Source organism: Pelmatolapia mariae, linkage group LG8, assembly GCF_036321145.2.
Source record: "Pelmatolapia mariae isolate MD_Pm_ZW linkage group LG8, Pm_UMD_F_2, whole genome shotgun sequence".
NCBI lineage: Eukaryota > Metazoa > Chordata > Actinopteri > Cichliformes > Cichlidae > Pelmatolapia > Pelmatolapia mariae.
The window spans coordinates 1,567,100-1,592,945 of NC_086234.1; the positions used below are offsets into that span (position 1 = coordinate 1,567,100).

At 44.8% G+C, this 25,846-nt stretch overlaps 3 protein-coding genes across 3 annotated transcripts; 1 reads left to right on the plus strand and 2 right to left on the minus strand.

Annotated features, from left to right (window-relative positions):
• Nucleotides 1-3,146: 3,146 nt before the first annotated feature.
• LOC134633417 (E3 ubiquitin-protein ligase TRIM39-like) lies at nucleotides 3,147-5,930 on the minus strand. Its single transcript, XM_063482264.1, has 3 exons — nucleotides 5,691-5,930; nucleotides 4,312-5,657; nucleotides 3,147-3,792 (listed from the first exon to the last, which is right to left on the minus strand). The coding sequence occupies exons 1-3, from the start codon at nucleotides 5,928-5,930 to the stop codon at nucleotides 3,147-3,149; spliced, it is 2,232 nt and encodes a 743-aa protein (XP_063338334.1).
• A 4,736-nt stretch (nucleotides 5,931-10,666) lies between these two features.
• On the plus strand, nucleotides 10,667-17,598 carry LOC134633566 (chromobox protein homolog 2-like). The gene is made up of 5 exons (XM_063482422.1): nucleotides 10,667-10,795; nucleotides 10,873-10,916; nucleotides 11,270-11,335; nucleotides 12,826-12,895; nucleotides 12,980-17,598. Exons 1-5 carry the CDS (start codon nucleotides 10,730-10,732, stop codon nucleotides 14,333-14,335), a joined length of 1,602 nt encoding a protein of 533 aa, XP_063338492.1. The 5' UTR covers nucleotides 10,667-10,729; the 3' UTR covers nucleotides 14,336-17,598.
• Nucleotides 17,599-22,243: 4,645 nt separating this feature from the next.
• Nucleotides 22,244-23,472, minus strand: nog3 (noggin 3). Its single transcript, XM_063482011.1, has one exon. The coding sequence runs from the start codon at nucleotides 23,319-23,321 to the stop codon at nucleotides 22,740-22,742; it is 582 nt and encodes a 193-aa protein (XP_063338081.1). The 5' UTR covers nucleotides 23,322-23,472; the 3' UTR covers nucleotides 22,244-22,739.
• Between the last annotated feature and the right edge of the window lie 2,374 nt (nucleotides 23,473-25,846).

Sequence of the window (25,846 nt, forward strand, 5' to 3'; positions counted from 1 at the left end):
CCCATCGCAACAAGCGGAGCGTTCCGCCGGCAGAGTTCCGCAGGGTAACGGATCACGTGACTGAATTTATCCGCTGAGAAATGTTGTTTAACCCTCTACTGCATAGCGTTGCCCTGAGGCAACAAACCACATTTTCATGCCTTACACTGGCCCTTCAAAAAAAAAACCTTTTTTTTTTTCAAATAATGCTACCAGACACATCTCTTTCCAATAAAATGATGAGTTGAAGGTGGTGTGACTTTCATTTTGGGGGGGGAGGACCCCTTTCTGCAAGTTGCACTACATGAGAGACATCTCAATTAGGAGGCAAGATAAAGATCACTATTTTACATGTTTATAGTGAAATAAATGTATATTAAAAAATACTTGTATGTGCATGAATATGTTAAGAAGCATATTTGATTGTTTGTTCTACTTTTTTAAATTTATTTATACAGTAAAACTGTTAATTTTCATTCGTTGCTTCAAGGCAACACTGCGCAGTTAGCCCAATTTTTTTCAGGCAATATAATGCATTTGCATATGTGTGTAGAGATGTGTTTGTGTGCATTTATATGATCATAGTCAATGTTTTTTACTTTACAATCTACTCATAATTACAGGACATGGATGTAAATACCTTTTATGGAAGGAAACCAAGGGAATGTGCACTTTCTGTTCTCAGAAAGTGAGGACAGTGAGCTTTCAGGGAGTGACATTGGAGTAGAGGAGTGGATCCCTGAATGAGGTTTGGGGAATACTTAGGAGCTCAGGGGTCAGGGATCAGTTGGTAAAGTAACTGTGCCTGTGTGTGTGTGTGTGTTAGTGCCCACATAGCAAGCAGGTCTGGCCACGATCTGGTATCAAGTCGGCACTGCTGGCAGACTTCTGGCACGATAAGATGTATGTCATCCAGATAAGGGCCAGGCCTGGTATAGATGGCACTGTCTATGTGATGGCATGCCATATCTGGCTTGATTGTGGCTTGGTTTATGTGGCCCAGGCCTACAGAAAACAGGTCTGGCCCAGATCTGGCATCAATCTGGCACTTCTGACTGACTGATGTTTTGGTAGAATGTATGTCAACCAGATGTGTGCCAGGTCTGGCAATGACCCCACTGTTTATGCGATGGCATGCCATATCTCAGGTGGTAGAGCAGGTTACAAACTGATCGGAAGGCTAGTGGTTCGATCCCTGGCTCCTCCAGTCTGCATGTCAAGAGTGTGAATGTGTATGAATGTAGTTAGGAAGCACTCAGTTTGGTGAAAGTGGGTGAATGTGGCATGTTGTATATAGCACTTTGAGTAATCTGGGAGAGTAGAAAAGCATTATATAAGAATCAGTCTGTTCACTGTCTGAACAGAGTTTCGGCATGTTACTTTTGCACTGTTTTGCATGTTCCGGCACATGTTGTTATTACATGGCTTGATTAAGGTACACATTAGGCTGACATCTGGGGCCAGAACTGAAACTGTTCTGGGCCAGCACAGGGTCAGCAGTGTGTCTACAACTGGCCTTGTGCTGGCCCATGTGTGGGCCACCTCTGGCAAACCAGGTCTGGGCCACCAAAGGGCCGTCATTCTTTGCGGTATGTGGGCCATGTGTAAGCACATTGTGTGGGCCTGATCCGGGCCATACCAATTTTGCTGTGTGGGTGTGTGTGTATGTGTGGTCGTGTATTACTTATTGTTGTAGGGACACAAATTTCTTTACACACTCACATTGTGAGGTCTCGCCTACTTCATGGGGACAAATTGCAAGGTAAATCATTCAATTTTAGGGTGAAGGCTTGAGTCAGGGTTAGGGTAAGGTTCAGGCAGGGAATAGTGATGGGTAGAGTCAGGATAAGTCTCCAGTATATGAATGTAAGTTAATGAAATGTCCCCAAAAGTGATGGAAACACAACGTGTGTGTGTGTGTGTGTGTGTGTGCGCGCGCGTGCATGGGGTTAGGGTCAAATGTTGGATATTTTGGTGTTTTATTGTTCTGTGAAATGTTTACATTGTTTATTTGTTGTGTATTTATTTGTTCAACCTTGTTGTACTAATACAACTTATTATAGAATAACTTGGCATTTTACTACCCTTGTCGCACAGTGTTGCCTTGAAGCAACAAACCAATATCTGTTTGGGGGGGGGCAGGGTGTCACATTTTTTGATTGATATATTATTAGGGACCCTAAAGCTCCCCCAAAATAGGTAGAAATATTTTTTTCCCCAAAAATTAAAAAGTCATGCAGTAGAGGGTTAACACAAACTTCACTGTAAAAATACCAGAATAGTAGTATGGCGTTATTTTTGTGCCACTATTCTGAGCGCACGTAAACAAAATTTGCAGGTGCAAGTGTTGCAGTTTGAGGAGAAATTTATTTTGAGCGAAGAAAAGCTACGTTTGAGTGAACAAAATTCATTCCTGCGTGCAAAAAAAAGTATTTCAGTGTTTGCTATTATCCACACACACAAAATAGCAGCCCCTCTCGCTCAGTTTTTGCATTTGCGCTCGCTCGCAGTGTGTTGCTTGCGCTCTCAACATTTTGTGCCAGAATACTGGCACAAAAATAACACCATAGGTATAAGAGGAGTGGTTTGTAGTTTATTGGTTTTTTAGGGGCACAGCTCTGCAGCACTATATATATATGGACAGCATTAACAGACGGAATATATATATATATATATATATATATATATATATATATATATATATATATATATATATATATATATATATATATATATATGTGTGTGTGTGTGTGTGTGTGTGTGTGTGTGTGTGTGTGTGTGTGTGTATATAAAATGTACAAATATACAAGCCAGTTTTAAAAAAGTAATATGTAATACTTTAGTGTTATGTATATACAGTTGGGTTATTGCACAGTGATGGTTCACAGAGGAAATGGGGAAAAAAGAAATGGGGGGGGGGGGGCTGTGTTATCGGTGCATGTGTGAGTTCAGGGTGGTTATGGCTTTAGGGAAGAAACTGTTTTTGAGTCTGTGGGTTTTTGTGCTGATGCACCTGTAGCGCTTCTCTGAGGGAAGCAGGCTGAACATGTTGAAACCAGGATGGGAGCTGTCCTTGATGATGTTTGCTGCTCTGCTGAGGCAGCGGGAGGAATAAATTTCCATCAGGACGGGGAGAGGGCAGCTGGTGATCTTTCGTGCTGTCTTGACTACACTCTGAAGCCTCGCTCTATCTGCTTTAGTGCAGCTGCCGCACCATGCCGTGATGTCTGTAGGCTCTCAATCGACGAGCGGTAGAAGGTCAGCAGCAAGTTGGAGTTCAGCTTGTACTTCCTGAGGACACTCAGGAAGTACAGCCGCTGTTGGGCCTTTTTGACGACCGCTGAGATGTTGTCTGTCCAGGACAGAGATGAGGACACCAAGGAAGCAGAGATGAGGACACCAAGGAAGCAGAGATGAGGACACCAAGGAAGCAGAGATGAGGACACCAAGGAACCGGAGTGTGTGGCCGCCTGCGGCTTCCACGCCGTTCCCTGCAGCGCCACTGCCTGCAGCTTCCACGTTGTTGCCTGGTCCTGCCTCGTCTGGTCCTGCCTCGTCTGGTCCTGCTTTGTCTGGTTCTGCCTGGTCCTGCTGCCACTACGCCGCCGTAGTGGGGCGGCACATCCATGTCCAGCATGCCCGGCTCTTCTACGGCTGCCACCTCTTGCCACCACTTTCTGGGCCACTGGGTGGACATCATCGCCCCTGTGGACGGCCTCCTGAACTGCGTCGCCACCACTGCCTTTCACACGGCCGGCCTCTGAACCTGCAACCTGCTCTTCAGTTTTGGACTGTTCCCTGTGCTCCTGTGCACTTGACAGATATTTTGTTTTGCCTAATGAGTTCCAGCTGTGTGCCCACCTGTTCCTTGTTTCCTCATGTGCCTGCCAGTGTATTTTAGTCCCTGTCAATCAGTATCTGTTGTCGCATCATTAACGTGAGTTCTCTGTTTTAATATTATCCATCAGTTTGCACTGAGCAGATACAAAATCCTCACACAGACCCAAAATAACCAAACCACTTCTAGCTAACATAACTGCCCCTCAGATGAACTCTGAATGCTTCGTTTTAATTAAAAGAATCTAACAAAAGTCTTTCTTGATTTAAGGTTTCTGACATTTATTGTCTGATATTTTGTCTTCAGCTCGAGTCTTGATTAGTGGGAACGTTTCGTCATTCAAGTTTTCTTCTGTTTACATCAAATTATTCCATGAGGAATAAACCGAAAAGTATATCTGAGTACAGTAATCAGATTCTATACTGAATATGTTCCTTCAAGTAAAAATCAGTCAGTTCATCAAATAAAATCAGTCGCTGTTCGACTCAGTTTGCTTGACAGGACAGATGATCAGAGGTGCAGAGTTTTTATCACCATTATTGTTACAGGGACTGAAGAATGGGTGGAGTTTGTGAGTGAAGGAGCAGCCAGTAAAGGAGTAGATCAGAGCTGCAGCACTTACATCATAAAAGGAGACCAGACCCTTCTCATAATGCACAAACACCCCCACCTTCTCAGGACCAGGGTGAAGACAGAGGGGGACAGAAGGACCTGCACAAGCACTGTACTCATTTCCATTTCTGAGTGCTACAGTCCAGAAACCATTCTGAGGACTCGCTTTGATTTGTGCCTTCCTGTTGATCGACTCTCTGGCCACTCCTAAAGTCCAGTCAGTCTTTCCTTTAACCTGAACCTCAAAGTAAAACCTGCCTGAAGAGAAACTCTGCTTTCCTAAAACATTAGCACACTGAGAAAATCTCTCTGGGTTGTCTGTAAATTTCTTCCTCACATCATTATGATACACTTGTTTTCCATCGACAGACAGGATGAGTTTAGGATTCGCTGTATCAGGATCCAGAGTCACGTCCACTGCATCCTGCTGGACCCTCTTCAGCTCTGCAGCATCAACCAGCTTCTTCATGTGTTTCCTGAGTGTCTCCACAGCTCTCCCCACAGTCCCCTCATATGATGGTAGACGGACTCTCACCTTTGTCCAGTCCTTGGTGGATGGAGCAGCTTTCAGGGAGGAGAAGCTTTGGAGGAGGTGGAGGTGGTCTTCAGAGTGTGAGAGCTGCTCCACCTCAGAGCTTCTCTCCATCAGCTCAGAGATTTCCTGTTCCAGATCTTTGATGAGACCTTCAGCCTGTTTCTCTGTAGTTTCCTGTTTGTCTTCGATCTCCTTTATGAGCTCCTTCAGGCGTCTCTCAGACTCCTTCAGAGCCGTGAGGACCTGAACACCTTCTGCTTTCTGTCTGTCTGCAGCATCTTTATTCGTCTTCACCGACTCTGTGATCTCCTGAATCTTCAGTCGTCTCTTCTGGATCATCTGCTGAGTTTCAGCTTGTGTCTTCTCCAGCTCTGCCTTCTTTCCTTCATATTCTTCTCTCAGAGGAACAACTTCATGAGTCTTGTGCTCTAAAACACAGCAGAGCACACAGACACATGTCTGGTCGGTCTTACAGAACAGCTCCAGATGTTTATTGTGCTTCCTACAAATCCTGTTTTCCAGGTTCTCCACAGGCTCAATCAGCTGATGTCTTTTCAGACTTGTAGCTGTCCGATGAGGCTCCAGGTGAGTCTGACAGTAGGAGGTCAGACACACCAGGCAGGACTTCAGGGCCTTCAGTCTGGTTCCAGTGCAGGCGTCACAGGGAACTTCTCCTGGTTTGGCAGCTTGTTGCTCTGAGCTGCTGCTGCTGGCTTTCTGCTGAGCTTCACGTCTGCACTTCGCAACCATCTCAGAGAACAAAGTGTTGATGTCTAGTTCAGGTCGTCTCTTGAACACCTTGTTACACATAGGACACTTGTGTCTGTCATTAGTGTCCCAGTGCTGAGTGATGCAGTTTTTGCAGAAGTTGTGTCCACATGGTGTAGAGACTGGATCAGTGAAGACATTGTGACAGATGGAGCACAGAAACTGATCTTCAGATTGCAGATTACTGGCAGCAGCCATGTCTGCACTCTGAGGGAGAAAGGGAAGACAAATGTGTTTTAGTTCAATTTTAATTTCATTTTTAAGAAGAAAGGAAAAAGAAAGTGTCATTATTTTACTCTTTACATGTTTCCATCAGCAGTTTTGAGTTACTGCTGTGATAATCAGATGAAGCACTTTAACCCTCTGAATGACCAAACCTCCAGGTGAGAGTGAAAAGTGTGGAAATCACCAGAATGATGTCATTTGTCTCGGCCACAACAGACACGATTGGCAGAGTTTCTACTTTATGGTGGTTCTTGGACCATAAAGTTCTTCTGGAAAGTAAAACAGCAGAAAATGTTCTAAAAATTTACCTAGTGTTGAAATCAAAATATGTTCTCAGTTAAAATTAGAGTAGAATTTGAAAACTCCAGAATGTTGATCTATTGGTCCTGAGTCTGTGAGATCAGTCAGTGTTTCATGTTCTGGTTCAGTTTCTGTTCTGTGATGTTAGTCATGCTCTTCCCAGTTTAATCATCTGTGTTTCCCGTTCGCTTATTTTAATAGTCTTTAGGTTCTCGTTACTGTGCCTCACCTGTGAGTCACGTTTCATGTTTAGTCTTTGTTGTTTTGTCTGCATGTCCCTCGCCCCCTCTCTCTCTCTCTCTCTCTGTCCCTCACCCCTTTTTAAAAATATTTCCTCATGTCATTATGAGACGCGAGATTGCAGGCATTTGAGCCTCTTAATGCGTGTTTTGTATCAGATGCAAAACCAACAGACTAAAGAACAGCTTCTTCCTGTGGGCTGTCAGAACTCTTAATGCAAACTAAGAGTGTGTACAGACTCTGACACTGCTGTTGATCATCTATGTGCAATATCTCAGTCTTTGCATGTTTTGTGCAATATTTTTGGCTCATGTGCAATATTTTTTTGGTTTCTTACACATACAACATGTATATAGTTTCACTCACATATATGTATACATATACATTGATTTTTATTTTATTTTATTTATTTATTTTCCCTCTTTGTATATTGTTTTCTCTTCTTACTTTTGCACCTTTGTGGTCCAACTACCCAATTTCGCTGTGCAAGGAACTGCACAATGACAATAAAAAGCTCTAAGTCTCTCTAAGTGTTTTGTTTTGGTTTCCACGCCGGTGGAAACCAAAAATAGAGAGGACATAGCCGAACATATGAAATAGGAAAAGACCCCCTTGTAATCCCTTTATTTCAACAAAGTAACTGTATTCTAAATACCACCTTTTTAATCGGTAACTGTAACGGAATACAGTTACTCATATTTTGTATTTTAAATACATAACGGCGGTACATGTATTCCGTTACTCCCCAACACTGTATCCAAGTTATTTGTTATGGACTTGTCATGGGCCAAGACCACCAAATTCCTCTTTCTTTTATGTAACATGGTGCGATGACAGGGGGCTAGGACATATCACACAGCATATTCTTTCTCTTTGTGACCTGCTGGAAGCTCGGGGGTAGAAAGTGAATAAGCTTTAGTAAAATCTCTGTGAATACATCAGTGTATGAAACGAGGAAGCTGTTGAGTGCAGAGTTGAAAGCTGGGTGGGGCTTTGTGTTGCGGTCTGACAGACACAGGTCCTCCAGTCGGCTCTGTGCAGTAGACAGGCTCACAGAGAGAAACACGTCTCTATCAGACTGAAACTGTGAGAACAACAGTGGACTAGTCCCCCACTGACGGTACAAATATAGATGTATTTTTTAGTTGTTAATTATCTCACGAGTCGCTGTGATTTTGTCGACAGAGACTTGCTGCTTCATTTTGCTCTGCCCTTCCTACTGAGAAACCTGACACCGACTCATTTGCATACTAACAGTGACTGGATGTTTAGCTGCGTGGAGCAATCTCTGCGGAGTGCTGTGTGAGTCTGCACACAAACTAGTGATGGGAATTACGGTTCTTTTTAGAGAGCCGCTTTTTTGGCTTTCGGCTCCCAAGCGGCTCTTGATGTTATTTTGTTGCTTTAATTAATTTATTATCAACAACAATATAAAATTATGCACAAAATAAATTACTAATGTAACAAAAAATGTGTTTTATTTATATATATTTATTATACACATATGCTTTTATTTATTCACTCCACATAAAATGTAAAAAAATAAATTATAAATATAAAAAAACCTATTTTCACTAGCTGAGCGCACGTCATAATTTTAGGTTTGACAACGTTTTAGTAGGTAAAGGTGAATGCTTTGACATGAACTGAGCTGCGGTTTGGGGAGGGTCTTGAAGGGGACTGGTGATGGCTCCCGGGTCTGGCAGATCCCCATGGACTAAATAGAAGTGAAGAAGTTAAAGGATGGAGAACGAGGAGGGAGGGGTGTCACGTAAATGAGAATGAGCAGCTTGCAGAACTGAGGGAACCTATATCGATGACAACCGGAAGGAGCGTGTTTGGAGGTGTGGTCCTGCTCCTGAAATTCCGATACATAATCTCCAATACGATTAAACTTTTTACTCTACATTTTCAGCTTTTTCCTTTTAAACAAATTTAAAGTGAAACATGACAAAACACTGCAAACCACAACACAATAAAATATAGATTAAAATATGCAAAACCAAAAGAAAAACATGCACCTACATTAATATCACACTCAGCTGACTGTGTTTTCTCTTCCCATTCCACTGACGGGTGGACAGTTCTCAGGTGCCTGTGCAGGTTGTTTGTGGAGCCGGCTCTATATGATGTTCTTTTCTTGCAGACTCTACACTCTGCCTTTATGTATTTGTATATTGTAAATTTATTTTCATACTCTTCTTCTTATATATTTTTGTTTGTTTTTTTGCACTGCTGTAACTGGAGCCTCATCTCTCTATATACTGTACTTTATATAGCAGAGATGACAATAAAGTTTACTTTGACTTTTGTATTGGCAATAAAATTTAAATGGTTCCAGATTTTGTTTCTTTTCTTGGTGTCACTCATTTTCTTTACTATACCTCTCTAATGTGTTGATGTTGTCGCCCCTGGCTCTCTTTCTCTCTCTCCCTTCTGCTCTGTTGTGTGCTACTGCTGATGCCCGTGTAACTACCGCCCCTCGCCCCTCTGCTCAGTGCAAAAAAACAGAGGGGGGAGGGGCGCAAACACAAGGCATGAAGCGAAAAAAAGTGAGACAGAGAGGGTGAGAGAAAGAAAAAAAACATGACTCCAAATAAGTAGCTTCCATCCTATAAAGTCGGCTCTAAGAGTTGTTTCGTTCACGACCGACCCATCACTATCACAAACAGAGCACGGAGGGAAACCGAGAACGAGAAGTGAAAACATCTCATTTGTGCCTTTTTCAGTGGATTTTTCTGCTACTCTAGTAAATCTCATTCCCATTCATTTTGTGGGTAATCTATTATTTTCTTTCTCAACTTCTAAAAGGTTGACTTAAAGGGCGTTGCCCCCTCTTGCACTAGTGTAAAGCCATAAAACACTGGCACGTTGGAACATGTGTTCTAACCCGGTTAAGTAAGATCAGTGTTTTCTAGTCTTCTGAAGTTCTCAGTGCACGGCTCTTCTCTTTTCCTAAGTCCTTATCATATCTCCTACCAACTTTTCCTTGACCTCAGTGTTTTCATCGAGGTCAAGGAAAGCAGGTTAGGAATATGGGATAGGAGGTACTTGTGGACACCCAGAGGTTTATTCCAAAGTCCTGAGCAGTGCCACAGTGAGACTCTTTCAAACAGCAGCTCCATGTTTCTACTGTGGATGTACAGTGGCTTGCAAAAGTATTCAGCCCCCTTGAACTTTCCCACATTTTGTCACATTACAGCCACAAACATGAATCAATTTTATTGGAATTCCACGTGAAAGACCAATAGAAAGTGGTGAACACGTGAGAAGTGGAACCAAAATCATACATGATTCCAAACAATTTTTACAAATAAATAACTGCAAAGTGGGGTGTGCGTAATTATTCAGCCCCCTGAGTCAATACTTTGTAGAACCACCTTTTGCTGCAATTCCAGCTGCCAGTCTTTTAGGGTATGTCTCTACCAGCTTTGCACATCTACAGACTTAAAATCTTGTAATGTGACAAAATGTGGAAAAGTACAAGGGGGCTGAATACTTTTGCAAGCCACATTTCTATTGAACCAATGTGACTGTGATGAACAAAACGATCAGCTGCACTCACCACTGTTGCTGAGAGAAACCTGATGGACTCGGCTGAAACTTCTTGCAGAGACAAAGAGGACGCAACTGCAGCTCTGCTCCCTCACACGTTTACTTTCACTTCTGGAAAATGACGTTGAACTTTTCACTCCGCCTCTACCTGTAAATGTTTGCATTTCCTGCTTCTCCCATTAGGATCAGCTGGTTTGTAGCCGCTAACTGGTGTAGCAGGGGGCAGGAGTGGATCCTGAATTTACACAGTAATGACCGCATCAGGGGATCAGGAGAAACTCAGCCTTTCTCTGAGCTGAAATGATGCTTGAAGTTTAAGATGTTAGAAAGTCATTCTTGAAACCTCTGAGTTTTTTCTCTCCTTTCAGCCAGATACAGGTGACATCAGGTTAAAAGCACATGTTCATCTACATTTCTGTATTTTTATTATGTAAAAAAAAAAAGTAAATATACTTTTATATTCATATATATTTGTATTTTCTAATTAGCGTTCTTAAATATATACAACAATAATATTAATTATTACAGTATATTATAATTATAATGCTATCATCATTAGTAGTAGTAATCTGGAGGCCGATTCGATTAACCGGCTAGTCTGGCTCTGGTCATTGACGCTGTGAGAAGTACGGTGGCCGGCAGGCTGAAACGCGCTGGTAGTGCGGGGAGCTGCAGCCATGGAGGGGGTCACCGTCGGCCAGGTGTTTGACGCGGAGTGTATCCTCAGTAAGCGGCCCAGGAAGGTAAGCTCGGCGCCGGTGGCCCGGGTGTGGTGTGGTTCCGCTCAGCCCGGCCCGCTGTGACTGTGCTGTCTCCGCAGGGAAAGTTCGAGTACCTGGTGAAGTGGAGAGGATGGTCCTCCAAGTAAGTAGCTCGCTAGCTGCTAACGGCTAACGGTCATAACAAAGCCGGGCCGCGGCTCGGTTCGCGCCGCCGCCGGGGCTCCTACCGCGGCACACAGGGGGAGAAGCACGGCCGGTACCGACCCATCGGCGCCCGGCGTCGATCCACGGCCTGCCGGCGGACACGTCCAGCTCCAGGGCCGCAGCAGCTGAGGCTCGGCCGGTCCTGCGCCACCGAGCAGCCTGATGTTGATTTGCTGACATGTTTTGTATTTGTGGATAACGCTGGCAGCTGTGCGTGGGCCTCCGTGATGGCTCCACACAGAAAACCCGCTCGTGTCCGTCCTGAATGTGAAATGTTTGTCGTGTTTTCAGGCACAACAGCTGGGAGCCCGAGGAGAACATTCTGGACCCCCGGCTGCTGGCAGCCTTTCACAAGAGGTCAGTTTGTCCCCAGACTGCAGGTAAACTCAGGTGTGCTCCACGTCCACCTGCGTGGAAGCTCACCTGAAGGGCCTGAGAGAGGAGCAGTCAGGGGAGCTCCTCCCAGCCGCTCATTCAGTTGAACACCTTAATATTTGTTATGTTTTTAATCGTAATTTAAATAAAAATATTTGTGTAAGCAGTTAAAAGTAACTTTGTTAAGAAAGGTTGTACAGTAACAAAATGTATTTAATATTATTTAATATTTATAAAAATATAAACATGTCATATCAGAGTTTATAAATTATATATTTAATTTTACTGATAGTTATAATTACTGAAATAAAAAATCCTGCTATTATTAGTATCAAAAAGATTTAAAAAATAATATAAAAATGTGTTTTGTGTCTAATATACATATGAATCAATGTAATTAATGAAATAATACATTTCATTATTAGTAAATGTTACTGTCACAGTAAGATAAATGTATAGATATATATTTTAAAAAGTTAATGATGGTGTCAATAAATAATAAATTATTAAGACTAAAAATATAATGTATATTACATATTTATATAGTGTAATTAATACATTTAATTTATTATTAAAAATATAGAAATATGTTATTATATTCTGCAGCACCGTGGTTAGCACTGTTGCTGCACAGCAAGAAGGTCTTTCTGTGTGGAGTTTGCATGTTCCCCCCGGGTACTCCGGCTTCCTCCCACAGTCCAAAGACATGCAGTTGGTGGGGATAGGTTCAGTGATTAAATTGCCCATAGGTGTGTATGTGTGAGTGCGATTGGTTGTCTCTGTGTGTTAGCCCTGCGACAGACTGGCGACCTGTCCAGGGCGTACCCCGCCTCTCGCCCTATGACAGCTGGGATAGGCTCCAGTGACCCTGAAAAGGATAAGCGGAAGCGAATGGATGGATGTTATTATATGTTATGTATTTTAAATATGTTACATATTATATGTTAATAAATTATTATTCTAGTATTCAAACTGAGAAATATATGTAAATAATATATAAAAGAATTAATATGTATTAAACACTAGTAGTAATAATAACAAATATTCAAATTACTTTTAAAAGAATGATGTATATTGAATGTATTTAATAATAAATTACAATTTAATAATTATATTTTGTGGACATGTAATAAATATATATTCGATATGTAATTTCATATTGATGGGTGAGCAGGCGCCCGGGTTCGAGTCCAACCTGTGGCCCCTCCCCCTCTCTCTGACCGCTCTCGTCTCTCTTTACTTTCATTTAAGGAAAAATAAATATATACATGTAACTATTTAATTTCATATTTATGATTTTAATGAATGGAAACAAGCAGCAGAATCAAAGAAATTTAAAAACTGACAAATCTTTGTCAAATGTGACGCGCGTCAGTTCACGAATCATTTAACGCTTGTTTCTATAAAAGAACGACGTGTTGAGTTTTTGGACTTCTGCGTGTTTAAATAAAGTTTGTTTCGATCTGTTCCAGAGAACAGGAGCGCGAGCTTCTGTTTCAGAAGAAGGGAAAGAGGCCGAGAGGACGACCTCGAAAGATTCAGGTGAAACACGCTGACCCCGCCTCCTGATTCTGTCTCATGACCTCTGACCCCTCTTGCTCATCCCGTTCTGTTTCTGTTCTGCAGCCAGCGCCCACCGTCACGAAGGACGACCGCTCCTCGTCCTCCTCTTCCTCTGGTCTGTCATCAACCGCCTCCTCGTCTTCCTCAGAGGATGAAGAGCACACAAAGAAGGTGAAGCCCGCCCCCCGCGTCCACCCCGTCCCTCAGAAGAGGCCTCAGATCCTGCTCGCCAAACCTGACACCCCCCGAAAGAAGAAGCGAGGGAGGAAGCCACTGCACCCCGACCTGAGGGCTCTAAGGCAGGCAAAGAGCCGCCCTCCCCCGCCGCCTTCTCCACCCGGTCCACGCCACCACCAGCTGCCCAGAGACGAGCCGCGGGCCAGCGTGAAGAAGCCACTGCAGCCGGCCAGCTTCACCTACACCGGCCTGAGCCGGAGCTCCAGAGAGGAGGCCGGCTCCGCCTCCCAGACCTCCTCCGCCTCCTTCTCCCAGGCCTCCAAACCCGGTGGGCTCGGCTGCATTTGGACCAATCGCTCGCTCTCAACCTCCTCCCTGTCCTCCAGCTCCGCCTCCCAAAACAAAGCCACGCCCACCGCACAGAATAAGAACTCTCTGTCAGAGCTGAAGCGCTCTGTCCCGGAGATCGGCAGAGGAGACGGCTTTAAGGTAATGCCTCTGAAGCAGGGCGGAGCCTCTGGGTCGCTGGGACTGCACAGCAGCTTTGGAGGAGGCGCAGTGGTGCAGCGCCCCCTGCTGGCTCAGAGGAGGCAGGATGGCAGCGGTGGTCAGAGCGGGGTGGCTCCACACAAGCAGCTGAGCACGAGTTTGTCCAAACCGCCATCGTCAGCATCGCCGTCGCCCCGAGACAGAGCCAGCCAGGCGCTGAGCCTCCGCGCCCTTAACCTGCAGAGCGTCGGCAAACTGCCGCCCATGAGCGGCCTTCAGGGAAGCAACACTAGCGGGGTGGCGGTAGCAAGAGCGAACCCACGGAGTAGTGGCAGTGGGATGGTCGTAAAAGGAGGAGCGAAAGATGCTCGCACTGGAGGCGGAGCTACAGAGCAGGGCATGACGAAGGACAAACTGACGGGTGGTGGCGCTGCTCGAGGGAATAGTGGCGGGAGGCAGGACGGCCGTAAACACGCGCTTGGCTCTCAAAACAGGAACCTGAACGAGCTCAGCACCGGCGACTCCGACGAGACTAGCACCAGCGAGTCAGAGACGGAAGACGCTCTGTTTCCTAGCAACAGCAGACCCAGCCTCGGCAACAACGCCACCGACTCTGACACGGAGACGGACTGGAGGCCGGCGCGGAGCCTCCTGGAACACGTCTTCGTCACAGACGTCACAGCCAACTTCATCACGGTGACGGTGAAGGAGTCGCCAACCAGCGTGGGCTTTTTCAGCTCCCGGAACCACTGAGCCGGGCGCTCTGCTCGCTTCCTAAAACAGCTCAGGGTTCCTACACCTCTCTGGAAATCCAACACTCAGTCATTCCCGGCGCCTCCAGGGCGACCCTTCGGTTCCAAGAAACAAAAACACGGTGGAGAGATCGGATCGAGCAGGAAGCTCCTCACAGTCGGCAGTAGGAACCCTGACGTTCAGACCCCGTTCACACCTGAGATCAGGCTGCAGTCTGCAGACCTTTAACCTGCAAACAGGTCACCTTCACAGGGTCAGAGGTCAGGCGACTTTCATACCTTTTTAGACCTTCCTGTTAGGACGGAAAATGTATTTAAAAAAAAAAAAAAAAGTCAATATAACAAAATGTGCCCTTCCTCTGAGATGTAATACACTACGACTGCCAGGAGGGGGCGCTAATGTATGGGCTCAGATTATGCTCATAAATATTGTGAGCCGTCTGATTGACAAATACAGTTTTAAACTAAACTATCTGAAAATGTTACGTTTTTTGTATCTAAAGATGAGAATTTGTGCTTGTAAAGATAATTACGATTATGCTGTCCTCCATCTTTAAAATGTATAGAGATTGACAGACCACGTGACTTTCGCGCATTGCATGTCGGGAACCCGTGGCAAAACAATCCAAGTACCGCATCAAATGCAAGCATTTGCAGCACCGCAAAACGTTCATTCTCCGGTTCCAATACCTTCTTGCTTTTTCTTTGCCCCCCAAAAAAGGTATTTACAAAACGAAGGAGAACAATGCCGGTCCGTACAAAGACAGACTCGACTAAAAGTCAAAGAAAAGATACGAGGAAAAAATCAAAGGAGTGAAAGGGTTAGTAGTGGAAATAATTTCTGGTAGGCATTACAGAAATGTAGCAGTGACAATAATATTGTATGTTGTAATCGTACTGGGCAATTAGTGATACAAAACAACTGTTTTATCCTGTGAATAAAAGTATATGTTTTTGTCAATGTACCGTGGTAATAACAGAAGCGAAACGCAATATTGTGTCAGGACAATTCACTATTTATGCACAATAAACAAAGGAGCATAGCGCGACCATTTCTGTTCAGCGCCAGACTTGCTTGTAACCTATATCACCAATTATGTTATGAAAAATGACGTATTAACTACTACAAAACACTGACCTTTGTGGGAATGCTTGGAGCAGACTAACATGTGAGCTGGAGTGTTCTGGGACGTTATATTTGGTATATCCAGACCATCCGTCGGCTCTTTGTTACTTCGGAAACATGGCTCGAACAATTCCTCTTCCATGACGTAATCCGATAAAAACCGATCTCTTTACCCGTCGGCTTCCCGTGGCTGTCATGCGACCGGCTATTGCAGTTAATAATACAACAGCTTCTTGCCATTTTTTGTGTTTCTTTTTATCGCTGTGTAACTGATTTCAATTGAAAGCCTGGGTGCGCTAGTACCTCTTGCCACGAGTTCCCAGAATCCTTTGCGGTTTTACCCCTGAAAGACGTCACATTTTCAATCTCTATTACCCTTCCAGGACCTGAAGCTCAGTCAAGCTCCACTCTGACAGCCAAACCATCTGTTCTCTGATTGGATTGTTAAATTTGTGATTGACGTGACATTGACCAATCAGCTGAAAGGAAGAAAAATTGGGTCAAAATTTGTACTTGTAAGTTGAAACTGACAGCGTGAGGGAGCACAGTTTTACACTTTGGATCTGTAACCTTAACAAAAAAATGTGTAACCTGTGTAAATATTTTTTAGACGCACACAAATTCTCATCTATAGATGCACAAACATAACATTTCTTTAGATATTTTAGTTTACACAGTTCTAAAACTACAACTACTCAGATTTACGAGTGCAAAATATTTACGAGCACAGTTTGACTCCACACTAATGAACCTAACAGCTGATTGCTGCCATCGGCGATGGAGGGAAAAGAAAAGTCTGTATGTATGTTTGAAGTAGCGTTCCTGCAGGATCGTCCTCGCAGTTTAAAGTTTCGTCTGTACTGAGCACGCTCAGGTCGAGCAAACAAACAGCTGCTCATTGTCTGCATATAAACACTCCCGGCGCCGCCTCACCTCTAATTTCTCTCTGTCTTAAACACAGAGAGCGTCAGGTGTTTGTCAGGAAGGTGTTCAGGTGTGAAAGTAGGTCAGGCCGAGGCCCCACGCAGCTGAGACCAAACCAAAGTCAGGATGAGGCTTCGATGATGTCGTAAATATGACAAGGATGACATGAACACATTGATTTCATTGGCTAGAAGCCCCTCGAAGCTGGCGCAGGCTTCTGCACCCTCTGCTTCTGCTTAAAAAGGAAGTGACGTCCTTCTTGGAGCTTCCTGATCCGCGGGGATGACTCAAGCTTCCATACAGACCAGCCAAAAAACCCTGAAAGACAGAATTATTGATCCGATTGTTTCTGAGCGACACGCCGCCCACATCCACAGCTGCTGTCGCTGAACCTCGGACTGTCACAGCCAGCGGCTCTGTGTTGTCGGCGGTCGCTCAGCGCGATGTGAAACCACGCCACTGTGAGTTGGTTTGTTTCTCGTCCGAAAATACTTTTTGTTCAGTCGCCCAATAAAATGATGAAATCGTTCTTGATCACAAAGTGATGGAAACCGTCCGCTCGGGTTTTCTCACATCGTTGAAGCGTCTCGGGTCGCGTCACGCATGCGTTTTGGTGCTACGCCGCTTACAGCACAGTCCGACTATTCTGGCGTCCTTCAGGAGGCTTTGCGTGCTCGCCTCCTCAGGTCTGCAGACTGCAGCTCTGATGGGTGTCTAAATGGGGTCTGGACTCACAGGTGGACGTAGACAGCGCCTCTCCGGTGCCTCAGGTTCCCCCCTCACAGCAGGACTGTTGGACCGCCGCTCGGCGGGATTAGCTCCAGTAGGATGTTTGTGTTTGTTCTTCTTCCAGGGCAGCATGTTTAAAAAAAAGAAGTTTCCTCCATCCGTCGTCTTTCAGTTCTCTTTGGACCAAAGGTGTTACGAATGTGAACTGTCTCGTTCTCAGTGTGGTATCGACAGTGTTTCTTGCACTACGTGCAGTATAAGCTCATGAGACATCCCATAATCACTTCTATATATGTACATATATATATTTAGCAGTTTTGTACCATTTGAAACCATCGCCGTGTCTTTTGGAGGTGAAATATGTGTTAATTTATATTTGTAAATATGTTTTTCATGTGATATGTAATGATCTATGCGGTGCTCATTTTGGCTTTTAGCGTCACGTACCTGTAGCCTGAAATAAAGCAGAAGCACCTGAAACTTCACGGCTCGCTCGGTGTGTCTGTGCGCTGCCGTGTTTCACCACCAGGTGGCAGCGCTGCACAGAGGAGTGCAGCGTGGATGCAGGTGCTCGCTGACGGGTTGATGACCAGGAAAAAACTTTTAAATGAATGCAGTTAACAGGAAGTTTGCAGGTCATATGTAGGTCATATGATGTCACACCAGTGACATCATCAGGTCACATGGACGGAGCGTCCAACTGAGACAAAGCACTGTTAATAAATCAGCTCCTGTAATAATGTGATAAACGCAGAATTGATTTTTCTTGTGTTAAAAATGACATTAATTAACCTGTAAATAAAATGACATATTAATAGACTGATTGTTTTAAAAATGTTTAAAATAAAAAAGCAAATATTTTAAACATTTAAAATGAATAAATTATAATTAAAATACTTTTCAAAACAATATTAAAAAGATGTAAATAAAACACCATGAATAAATATTAGAATTTTAAAAACCGCCTTAATTGTGATTTAATAATAATTATTAACAGGAAATATGATGAATAATTTAAAAAGTCAATTACAAAGTAAAATACTGAAATTAAAAAAGTTAAAAATGATTTGTGGAAAATATTATTTTAATAAGCAAACCATTCAAGATATTTCAGAAACTATAAATGATGAAATCAAATCTATTGTGCTTCACAAACGTATCAGACGTCAGGTTGATGCCACGGCAGCCATAAATAAACTTCTTTATGTTTAACGGCGACTCTTTAAGGAGAAACGAGAGTGAAGCACATGATCATCGTGGTTATCATTATGGTTATCGTTCCATTAAGATACAAACTGGACTGATTTACGTAACCGTGGTGTTAGTGGATGAATCTTCCTGCTTGATTAACTTCTGAGTCCTCACAGACGTGTCGGCTCAGACTTGGGAGTAAAAATAGGAATTCAGGTTATTATTTCTAATAAATAACATACGTTTTAGTGTTTCGCAGATTTTTTAAATATTTTTGTTTTGGTTTTATGACAATAAAAATGGTAAAAACTTAAATATAGACATAAATATAATATAGGTAGCAGGACCTCGTCACTGTTTCTTCATTTTTTCTGTTTTTTGTACTGAATTTGATAAAAAGGTGTTTTACAGGCGCAGTTCCTCCAACTGGAATCAGCTGAAAAGTCATTAAAAAACCTGAGATGATATTTCTGAGATGAACTTTAAACGGCTTAAAGCCTCAGAGTTAATCATGAGGGGGCGTGGTCAGATAGGCCACACCCTAATCGTGAAACTGACATTAGGGTAAAATGATGTACAGAGACAGATTTTGTATCGGGCTGTGGACGAGTTCATTTTAACTCTGTGGGTCTGACTCACTGTGGAGCCTCCAGTGGACGTCAGGGGAACTGCAGCTTTGTTTCCTTCACTTTAAGCTTCCAGGTTTTCATGAAAAACTCTGAGCTTCTGTTTGGGATTCATGCAGAAACAAAACACGATAGCCAGAGATGTCAGATTAATGCGGGCGTCACACACTGATGTCTGCAGGCTGCTGTGTGTGTGTGTGTGTGTGTGTGTGTGTGTGTGTGTGTGTGTGTGTGTGTGTGTGTGTGTGTGTGTGTGTGTGTGATTTATGGTCAGAGCCGAGCAGAGAGGTGGAATTTTCCCAAAATACGTTTGAGTAAACTGCTGGGAGACAGGAGTCCTCACAGCACACTGGTATGCATGAACAGTGTGGGGCAGTGTAACACCTCCACCTCCCCCCGAGCTGCACGCTACAGCGATGGAGGACGCTGCTTCTCTCCGACTCCTGGTAATGCTGCAGCTGTTGTCCTGAGGACTCAGAATGAGACACCTTCACTCACAGGTGGAGAAGTTATGGTTAGTTCACTGATGGAGGAGCACAGGCAGCTACACACTACTGCCCCCTTGTGGCTGCTGTGTGTGTTTCTTCCAATCCTGACGCTACAGTCACATCCAAATAACTGAAAATGAAAAATATGAAGTTATCATTAAATTTGTACCTGAGCACGTTATTTATTCCAAAAGCTGGACACATTCTGTTTAGTCAGAAATCAAATAAATAAATCAAAGTAATATTACATGAATAACATTAACGGTTATGAGAAATGTTAGAAGTAAAAAAAAATGCTAAAAAAATATTGTTGAATAAAAACCTGAAAAAGACTCTTCAGCAGCTCTGTGTCAAAGGTTTTCCACTCAGTGGCAGCTGCTGAGAAACACAAACAGAGGAGTGCACACCGCCTCCTCCTCCTCTTCCTCCTCCTGGAGGAGTCTCCCTGCTGGCACAAATACAGCCAGACTGTCATCAGTCTGCTGCTGTGAGACATCCAGCAGCTGACCTTCAGCGATCATCTGCATCACTCAGCAACGACCCGAGGATCTGACCTCTGACCTGACCGGAAGACCCTGACAGCGTTTACTCTGCTGACGGGGACACTCCCTGTGGGCAGTGATCAGCTTGTGTCCTGCTGTGCTCGGGGCGTGCCGGTCTGTGATTGGAGGATCGGTGCTTCGTGCAGTCTTTAAACAGTCAGGTGCTCAGTTTCCCCAAACTTTGCTGCTCTAGAGGAACTACAAACATATTCTTGACTACACTCGATGTAGAATAAAGTGCTGCAGGAAGCGTCTGCCTGCTCTGAAACAGGAAAACAATTCAGGAAATTCCAGAAATGGAGGAAAAAATGTGTCGACTCTAAAACAAAGAGTCTCCACACGTTTATGACATTTTATATAGAAATGAAAGTATATTTCTACAGTGTGAGTGTTTGTGTGCTGCTCATCGTCTGTCTCTGGTTACTAATGTTGTGTTTACAGGTTTTACACACTGACACGTTTGTTGCACCACAGGAAGTCCAGCACGGCACGCCGACTGCAGTGTACGCGTCGGCCTCAGACAGCAGCTCCTGGCAGTCTCCTCTGAACGCTGGGGTTTGTGACGTGTGGGCGGGGACGCCGGCGGCGGCCGGGCCAGGCGGGTGGGTGGCCGCAGATGCCGGCTGTCTCCTCGCTCTGCAGTGAAACCCTTGAAACACGTGGGTGTGACATCCTACATCTCCCACTCATCCCACCTGCAGTCTGTTTTCCAGGCGCTCCGTCTCTGCTGCACAGACTCAGCGTGACTCCGGGTGAACTCTGCTCATCATTTATGTAACGTCCCACAAAACAGGGCCTGAAATCGTGAAAACGCGTCAGACATGGCAGATTTATTTCACTTTGTTTCACTGAGCTCATGTTTGGAGGACGATGAGCTGCAGACGTGTTCCTGTTGGAGGTTTTTCACGTTCAGCTGATCATTTGAAACTTTGTGTTTTTGTGCTACTTTCGGACAGAAATGTTTCACGAACATTATATTGACCTTATTATACTTAATATGTGATTCAAATCTTCACAGTGGTTTAGCTGTTAGAGCTCCTCACGTGGTCCAAGATGAAGCACCACCCGAGGAGAAAGACCACGTCTCAAAGCTCAGGGTCATTGATTGTTTCAGTGGGTCCAGGAGCTCCTGCAGTGATCCTGTTTCTCACATTTTTACTGATTTCCTTGGTTTAAAGTCTTTGTGCTGCTTTAACCACACAGACTTGATGTTTTCTAATATTTTGCAGTGATTTACAGACACAGGTCTGTCTGTTAGCAGCAACCACACAGAGAACCTTCTGGTCTCTGAGCCGCTGCTGCAGGTTTTAAACTGAAACTAAATGAGCGTTAAATCGTTTGGATCAAAGCTTCTTCCTCCTCCTCCTCCTCTCAAACATTTTACACTTCCAGCTCTTTTGTTTTTGAGGATTTGCTGTTTTTTCAACAATACACGAAGTTTTTTATTACTACAAACTGCATAATGACATCACCCTAACTCACTAATGTTTTCAAAGTTTTTCAGGATTTTAGAGAGAAAAACGGACATAAAGACAACAAACAATAAAACTATATCAAAGGTTCACAATAGACTGAAGCTGAATGTGTGACGTGAATCTAATGAGAACGTCGCGCACGTATTTCTGGTGGACAATAATCAGCTGGATTTAGAGAATTTAATCTGGTGATCGTGGCTCAAGAGTTGGGAGTTCGCCTGGTAATCGGAAGGTTGCCGGTTCGAGCACCGACAGTCTCGGTTGTTTTGTCCTTGGGCAAGACAACCGAGACAACCGCCAGTGTCTGTCAGCCTCGCCTCTGTCACTGCTGTGGCTACAATGTAGCTTGCCATCACCAGTGTGCTAATGGGTGGATGACTGGATGTGTAAAGCGCTATACAAATACAGGCCATTTACAATTTCAATCTTAATCTTCAACCTGCAGGAAGAACATAAAGAAAATCTGTAGCTGTTCAGCAGCAAGATGCAACAGCTACAGTGTGCGCTCCACCTGAATACGTGCAGAGGAGAGCCTGCTGGAGCCGTCCACCGCCCCTCCATCCTCCCTGCTGTCTGTGAGCTGAAACTCTGGTTTAAAAACCTGATCCCACATTATTCGTGCTAGTTTTAACTCATTCGTACCGAAACAACGTTCTTCTCTTGCTCAGCGATTGTTTCGTGAACAGGAAGCGTTCACACTGAGCGTCTCTTTTAAACACAAACATTTAAACACAACACAGATATAAAATTGCTGAAACGCTGCCACCTTGTGGTAAATGTGTTTATTTCTCCAAAGAAATGACAGAAGAATAAATCACTGATAATAAACGATAATAATTTGAGTTTCTCGGTTACATCATTTAGCTGGAACCTGATTTGCAGGTTTTCCTTTAGCAAACATATTTCCACCTTAAAATCAAGAAGAAGAAAAAACACACAAAGTCACCTAAATGTGACAAATGTTCCTGCGGTGCTGCTCGTTTCCACTCATTTTACTTTTCTGAGGACATAAAACAGATTCTGGATCTTTTGCACTGATCTTATTCTGAGCAGACTGACTCCACGTGGACCCGCGGGCGCGCGCTGCGTTCAGGGTTTTGGCTGCTGTGACAGAAAATGCAGTTTTGTACATTTCTTGCAAAAACAAATTTGACACTTTTCTGTTTCTCGATCAGAAGACAAAGTCAAACACGTGATTTTACAGGATGACGTGATGAATAAATAAAACCAGTCCGTTCTCTGCTGTCCACGCCTGTGATGATGTCACGCCTGTACAGGTGTGATGCGGGTGTGAGTGGAGAGTCTCAGCTCGGGCAAGCGCACTTGCACTCAGATATGAGCGGGTACTGCACCGGGATCCACGCGCACCGGAGCGCGTTCCTGCGCCGGCAGCGCCACCGCAGCAGGGTCACGTGCGCAGCTCTGGCGGGCGTGCACAGCATGCCCTCGGGCACCGAGCACGAGCGCTTGTTGGAGCAGCTGCCCACTTTCACGTAGCGCGGCCAGAAGCGCGCGCCCAGGTCACTCCAGGCGTGCTGCACCGGGCACGCGGCACGCGCCCACAACCACTGTTGCAGCCGGCGGCGCAGCTTCCGGCCGCGCGGCGGCTCCGGGACCCCCGGGGGGTCCGGGGGCTCCTGCGGCGGGGATGCGGACATGAAGCGCGGGTCGAAGCGGGCTCCCAGCAGCCCACGCAGCTCCGTTACGTTCAGGTCCCGCTCCGTGGGGTCCAGCGCCGGGTCCGGGTCCTCCTGCAGAGCCTCCACCGGCAGACCGTCCCCGGGGACCGGCCGCAGCAGGAAGCAGTGCTGGCACGCCCCCTCCTCGGTCCCAAAGCCTACGGAGAGCACGAGCGCAAACACAGCCAGGAGGGAAGAGGGCTCCATGTCCACGAGCCACACCCCCACGCAGGTATCCAGAAAGTCCTTAGCAACCGTAAGAGCGCGCGGGGCGCAGAGGCGGGTCCGCGCAGTCCGTGTCCAGGTCCACGGCGCGCGGGACTCCACGCGCGGTCCGCATGCTGCTGCTGGTTCTCCCGAAGCCCGAGTGAAGCCTCCGCTCGCTGCAGCCAGATATCCTGCAGGGCGCTGATGTCATCCACGCCGGGCCCACCCCCTCCCAAAATACTCCAAGTTCACGCACAAGCACGTGACCGTGAGCAGGAGGAGAGGAAAGCACCAGCAGGAATCCACGCGTGATGACGGTGAGCTCATAAAGTCAGCACAGACATGAAGTAAAAGTGTGAGTGGTACAAATACTCCAAAGTACTGTGGAAGTACCTCAAATGCCACTTTGCTGCAGGGGTGTATTTAGAGGGCGGCATGAGGTGCCCCCCCCCCCATGAGAGCTTTGAAAGGAATGTAACTCAGTAAGGCAAGGCAAGTTTATTTATATAGCACAATTCAACAACAAGGTGATTCAAAGTGCTTTACAGAGACATTAAAAGCAAAAACAAATAAAAAGCATGATTTAAAATTGATTAAGACAAACAAACAAACAAACAAACAAACAAAACAGTATTTAAAATCAAAAATCAAAACAGTAGATAAAATCAGAACAGTAAATAAAGTCAGTAGTTAAAATGTAAGTTTTGAAATTTAAGCTTAAAAGTGTGGATTTGGTGCTTTATTCAAATGCAGCTGAGAACAGGTGAGTCTTCAACCTGGATTTAAATAAACTGAGTGTTTCAGCTGATCTGAGGCTTTCTGGGAGTTTGTTCCAGATATATGGAGCATAAAAGCTGAATGCAGCTTCTCCGTGTTTGGTTCTGACTCTGGGAACTGATAAAAAACCGGATCCAGATGACCTGAGGGATCTGGAAGGTTCATACTGGGTCAGGAGGTCACTGATGTATTTTGGTCCTAAACCATTCAGAGCTTTATAGACCAGCATCAGAACTTTAAAGTCTATCCTCTGACGGACAGGCAGCCAGTGTAAAGACCTCAGAGCTGGACTGATGTGGTCCACTTTTTTGGTACATTTGGTACTTACAGTACATTTACTGTAACTTACTCTGCTACTTTCTGCTTTTACGCCAATATTTTCTATGTAAATATTTTAAAGCTTAATTTCTGTAGTTCTTGCAGATCAGTTGAATCCTTACAGAGCAGCTAAACAAACAGATCTGAAAGAAACTTTGCACACGTTGTGGACTCATTTGCACCCTGAACCCTGAGGGGTCAAATGTCATTTTTGATTTGACATTTACCTGTTAAATCAACTGTTTACCTTGTTTAGTAAATGCAAATAAATAGATTTGCATTTAAGAAATATAATAAATATAATACATTGCAAATTAAAAAAAACATGCACAGAACTGCAGAACAGTCAGCTGTCCCAAATCTGTAAACTCACTGTTGATATCAGTTTTTTTCTCTTGCTGTCACAAACCTGTTCACTAGTGAGCACCTCCTGCTGCTGTCCTTAGGAAACCCCGTTTTTACTGTTGTTTATATAAAGCAGGACATTTGTTCCAGAAGGTTCATTCAGATTAACATCTTCTTTATGTCTTCATGTTTATGTCTTTTGTCACATTCATTACTGCCGGTGACGACGTGCAGCAGACCCTCGTCAGTCACCTCAGGTTCCTGGTCAGCCTGAAAATGTGAGGAAGGGTCGTGAAGTCAGAGTAGACATCAGGCCGAAGCTGAAGCGGTGCGGTGGCGAGCTCTGCGGTCTCCACCCTGACGGAGTCTTCAGGTCCAGCCTTGCAGTGAACTCTCATGTGTGCTTCATCGATGGCAGCGCTGATGGGGGTGAAGCTCAGAGAGACGGCGTCAGAAAACGAGTCCAGCGTCCAGCGGCATCAGACCCAGATGTTTGCGTGCACTGTAAAGGTGGAATTATGAGGCTGACACAGCTCAGCTAAAGAGCCGACTGTGAGACAGCCGGAGCAACAGGAAGCAGCGTGGAGCACTGCTTCCTGCTAGGATTCCCAACAGGAAGCAGCGTGGACACCTGTAAGCCAACAGCTTGCTGGGACTCACGTGACAGGCTTCAGACACGCCTCTTTAATGGAGCGCAGCCCAGGAGGCTTAAATCAGCGTTCCATTTATTTCAGCCCTCCTTACCTGCTGGTAACGAGGCAGCAGGTGTGTTTCTATCAATGTTTTTGTTTCATCCTGTTTTATTTCCGCTGTCAGCTTCATCGTTACTGACTCTGTAAACCTGACACTGAACCTCCGGCTTCTCTTCATAAACTTTGTTTCTGAATTCATAAAGTTATTATTCTGATGTACATCTCAGGTGTTTTAGAGAGAGACCTCCAAACGGGACAAAAATAAATGTCTTACATACATGTCTGTGAAGGTTCTCAGTCATCCAGGTCATCGTAGTCAAAGGAGTTTGCAAAGAAAAGCGTCTGGACTTCTTCACTTGCATACCCACCACGGAAGCAGTGGAGACTGTCAGA

Excerpts from the sequence above, each read along its gene's own strand:
- LOC134633417 (XM_063482264.1), bottom strand. The coding sequence starts at position 5,930 with ATGGCTGCTGCCAGTAATCTGCAATCTGAAGATCAGTTTCTGTGCTCC. Across the intron at positions 5,658-5,690 it reads TTGCGAAGTGCAGACGTGAA|CAACAAGCTGCCAAACCAGG; the intron begins GCTCAGCAGAAA and ends AGCAGCTCAGAG. Across the intron at positions 3,793-4,311 it reads CTGATCATCTGTCCTGTCAA|TGCACAGGAGCACAGGGAAC; the intron begins GCAAACTGAGTC and ends ATATCTGTCAAG.
- nog3 (XM_063482011.1), bottom strand. The coding sequence starts at position 23,321 with ATGGAGCCCTCTTCCCTCCTGGCTGTGTTTGCGCTCGTGCTCTCCGTA.
- LOC134633566 (XM_063482422.1), top strand. The coding sequence starts at position 10,730 with ATGGAGGGGGTCACCGTCGGCCAGGTGTTTGACGCGGAGTGTATCCTC. Across the intron at positions 10,796-10,872 it reads TCAGTAAGCGGCCCAGGAAG|GGAAAGTTCGAGTACCTGGT; the intron begins GTAAGCTCGGCG and ends CTGTCTCCGCAG. Across the intron at positions 11,336-12,825 it reads CTGGCAGCCTTTCACAAGAG|AGAACAGGAGCGCGAGCTTC; the intron begins GTCAGTTTGTCC and ends GATCTGTTCCAG.